Genomic DNA, 3994 nt, shown 5'->3' with positions numbered 1-3994 from the left:
AACGGACAGGGTGCCTAAATAATAACAACAGTCAAAATAAAAATAATAATTAAAAAAAAAAGGGGAATCCCGACGTGTTCGGGGAAACAAAAAAGGGGGGAAAAAAAAAAAAAGTTAAATAAAACGTTCATGGAATTCAAGTCCTTGAAGCTGGAACTGAAAGAAAATCTCATTCCTTTTGTTACTCAGCTCTGTCCCAGACATAGAAATTTAAGTAACAAAAAGGCTTAAACTTGGAGGTTGCTTTGTCGACTCAAAGGGCAGCCCCAAGCTCGCAACTGTTCCTCCTCACACACGGACACTTCGCCAGCAGAGGGGATTTCAAAAGATGTTCACAACAAGGGATTTCCAGAGAAATATTGCAGGCGGTCTCTGCTTAATTTTTTTTCTTTCATTCTTCTGTTCTGAAACCAAATTTTAACCTGTCGGTCAGTAAGATTTAACATCCTAGACAACTGGAGCCTTTTTTCTTTGTTTATATAGACATTGAAGAAAAATTCTCGCTCTAGCTCTCTGATCTGGAATTTTGAGTAAGGGCATCTCTTCTTCCTCGTTCTGGGAGCACCTTAAAAGAACCAGAAGGCAGGGTAAATATCCCAAGGAAATGCAAGACACAGACCCATTCTCACAGCTGACTAGGTAGAGAGGAGAACGGCTTAATAATTAATTAACGTTAATAATGCAGAGGGAGATATCTTCCAGCGGTTCGCCTATTGTTAGGGGTAGCAGAGGTGAGCTTATGCAGGGTCTTAAGGACCATGCTGTAATTATTTTCCCCACTGTACGGGGCTTAACGCAGGCACATGCAGACATTTTCAGTCCAGATAGCTTATTTTTCTTTATTTAATTTAAAAAATAAAGAGCAGCCTGGGACTGGAGGCAGCAGGCTGCTGGAGAAGGGTTGAGAGAGGCTGGGGGGAAAAAAACCCACCCTCCAAACAACCCACTCCACGCTCAGCTGCAAATCTGTTATCTGTATAGAAACAGCATGAGCAAGGTTGGAATTAAAGGAACTAGATATTATGTTCCGCATAAGTTTTTTATTAACTCCAGTCCTCACCACACACGCAAAAAGGAATCAAAGTAAAAGAGAACTTCGCATCTGAAGCTGCAAAAGCGGACTAGCATCACGAAAGCAAATAGGGAAATAAACCAACCCTCCCCTCTTCCCAAAAGAGCCCCTCGCTGAACGCGAACTTGCAAAGTTGCCTGGATCCAGCCTTTTCAAAAAGCTCCTCTAAGACTGCCTAGAGAATGGGAGAGCATGCAAAAAAAAAACCCACCCACCAAAAACCCACCCAAACACCCAAACATCAACGCAGAAGACCCAAGCAAACAAGCTCGTAAGTAAAATCCCTTCCTGACAAAAGCTAAACGCTGCGTTAGGCTTGGAGGAGGAGAAGTGCCACTTTAAAGGGAAAAGTCGAAGAAAACGCTCAGCTTCGCCTGCAAATTCGGCACATTCCCTCCTCAGCCCTGCACCCCCACCAAGAGAAAAGACACAACATATAGTTTTAATTAAAAAACAGGGAAGAAAAAAAAAAAGCAAGCCGCCCCAAAACGTTTTGCATGCATCTTAGTGCCTAAAAGAAAGCACAGGCAGCTAAAGTAGTGTTCTGCCCAATTGCCTTTTACCCTCAGCAACCCGGGACCAAATCCTTTTAAAATGCTCATGTAAGTTCATGATCAAAGTTAATATTTGTCACGATGGCGTGCTTTTAAAATTTCACAGACTCTAAGATACTGTGTCTGCGCCTAACATCTCCATTTTTTTCAAAGAGCTTTTCCCATCGTAAAAATTCTTCTCGTTGGAAGAAAGAGCTTTGTAGGTTATAATAAAATCCTTTGAATGCTTATAAAACTCCACATAAAATTTGACCGACAAAACACACGGGCTAGTCCCTTAACCTTTCCATTTACTGCTCTACCTACTCGAATTGCTGCTTTTGCTTCCTTCCTTGGTGACAGAAGAGGACGAGGCTGAAGACCCAGGGTTTGTGTTTTCCTCCTCATCTTCCGGGTCTATACCTTGCTCGCCGCGGGATGACAGTGCGTGGGGTTGGGACTCTGCCTCCACTTTGCCCTCACCCTTCTGCAGGCAGGTCTCAGTCGGATTTTCCGCCCCGCAATAGGCATTTTCAAAGAAGCGGTCGAAACCTTGGGGCAAGACAGTGTTTTTGTTCATGCTGGTGTAGAATCCCGTCGATGCCGGGTGGTTGGAGCTGGGGTGGTGGTGGCTGTACACGCTCTCGTTTTTCATTAGCATTTCGGTCATGGTGGAAGGCGGGATGCACTCTCTATGCATCAGATCTTCTGCGGAATAACACGAGGCGTAATTGCTTCGGTGGTGCCATTTACTTGAGGGGTCTAGACCATAGGAGACCTCTCGCACGGGCTGTACTTGCGAGAGGTTGGTGGAGTAAGGGTAGGAGATTTGGCGAGAGGGGGCCTGTGGCAAGAAAGATGACACAGTTGAAAATTCAGGGACGTAATAGGTACAGCTGGGGAGGTAGAGATTAGAGGCGCAACCTGCCCTTTCTCCAAACTCAGCGCTCCTCTCCTTACGCGACTGGGAGCAGAAGTTGCCCAGGTTCACCGAGTTAAACATCTTTCTCCTTTTCTTGCTCCTATAGCTAGATGTTTTGGATCCGATGTGCGGAGGGGAAAAAATTTGGGAAGGCGAGATGACGCGCTATCCGTCTTAGTCGCTCCGGAGGACACGTGATCCAAAGTAGATATTGTCATATATCAGTTTGGAGCACTTAGATGCGTAGGAGTGGTTCACTTAGGTAAGATCTCAGAGGTTCAAACGATTGGTTTGCAAACACCGCAGAAACATTATGAAAATCAATTGCAGATTTGTATGCCTTTTCCCGAAGGCACACCCCTCGTTGAGCATCCACAGCTGAACAAGTACAAGGGGCGGCTTGGGAAGTTGCTGCTTGCCGGGTTTTTTTTTTCCCCTTGCCTTTTCTTTTCTTTTTTTTCCCCCTTCCTTCCTCCTCTCCTTCCTATTTGGATTCTGCTTGCTGCTTTTCAGTAGGGTTTGGAGCTGGGGTGGGGGCGATTTGGGCTGGAGAGGGGGGGTGGGGGGGGAGAGAGGGAGGGTCTTAGGGAGCTCGCACGGTGTTTTTCCACCCTTTAAAAAATATTTTAATGACGTTGATTATGATAATTTATTATTATGGCTATTTCTGTCCTTAGAAACGTTCCTGAATAGACTTTAGGTAGCTCAATAAAATAGCTGGAGATGTAGAAGTAAGTTTTCCAACATTTCTCAAAGCCTTGCTGCAGGCGGGAGTTGCTCGGCTCTTCCTACAGCTGGGCTGCTAAATTATAAGTAAATCTCTATCTCTCTCTCTATCTGGGAGCGAGGGGGTTGGTGCTAATTAACAAGCTTCTAACAGACGCTAATTATGTTGATCTCTGTGTGCACATCAACTATACATCACCAAGTTGGCATGCTTTATGGAGAATATACCATTTAAGCAGTGACAACGTGCGGGGGATCGCGTAAAGTTTCCAACTTTAAAGTTAAAGCAGGCCTAGCTTAATGACTTTTGATATCGAATTAGTGATATATCAAGGAATAGAACAAATGAATTAAGTCAATGCCTAATAAATATTCGAAAACCTCCTTTAATGTTTGGTTAAATATTTATTACGTCAGAGTGGCATATTGAATATTTAATGCAATTGTTTATTGTCAATCAATGAATGTACTTTCAGCAAGACTCTCATCAGTTATTCTTCCAGCTGAATTAAAAAAAGATATTCTTATTAAAGTCATTCGTCTTCTACCCCGTGCCCCGGGAGCCTCCTCTTTCTCTGCCCTTTTGCATTTTCATACCAAAATAGAAAAAACAAACAGGGATAGCGAGGTGCTGGAGGATATTTGAGGAGTTTTGCCAAGAATTAATAGGCTGAGGGGGGTGGGAAAGAAAATTAACTGGAAAAAAATAACTGAAATCTCTTCTGCAAAGCCGTTGGGAAG

General features: G+C 43.9%; 1 protein-coding gene across 1 annotated transcript; it reads right to left on the bottom strand.

Annotated features, from left to right (window-relative positions):
- Positions 1–332: 332 nt before the first annotated feature.
- Positions 333–2608, bottom strand: HOXC11 (homeobox C11). The gene is made up of 2 exons (XM_010195474.1): positions 1933–2608; positions 333–565 (listed from the first exon to the last, which is right to left on the bottom strand). Exons 1-2 carry the CDS (start codon positions 2606–2608, stop codon positions 333–335), a joined length of 909 nt encoding a protein of 302 aa, XP_010193776.1.
- Between the last annotated feature and the right edge of the window lie 1386 nt (positions 2609–3994).

Source organism: Colius striatus, chromosome 26 (assembly GCF_028858725.1).
Source record: "Colius striatus isolate bColStr4 chromosome 26, bColStr4.1.hap1, whole genome shotgun sequence".
NCBI lineage: Eukaryota > Metazoa > Chordata > Aves > Coliiformes > Coliidae > Colius > Colius striatus.
The sequence above is the reverse complement of the archived record's forward strand: the minus strand, read 5'-3'. Positions and strand labels throughout refer to the sequence as shown.

Coding starts and splice junctions, on each gene's coding strand:
- HOXC11 (XM_010195474.1), bottom strand. CDS start 2,608: ATGTTTAACTCGGTGAACCTGGGCAACTTCTGCTCCCAGTCGCGTAAG. Junction 566..1,932: donor AAGCAAAAGCAGCAATTCGA/GTAGGTAGAGCA, acceptor GGTTCTTTTAAG/GTGCTCCCAGAACGAGGAAG.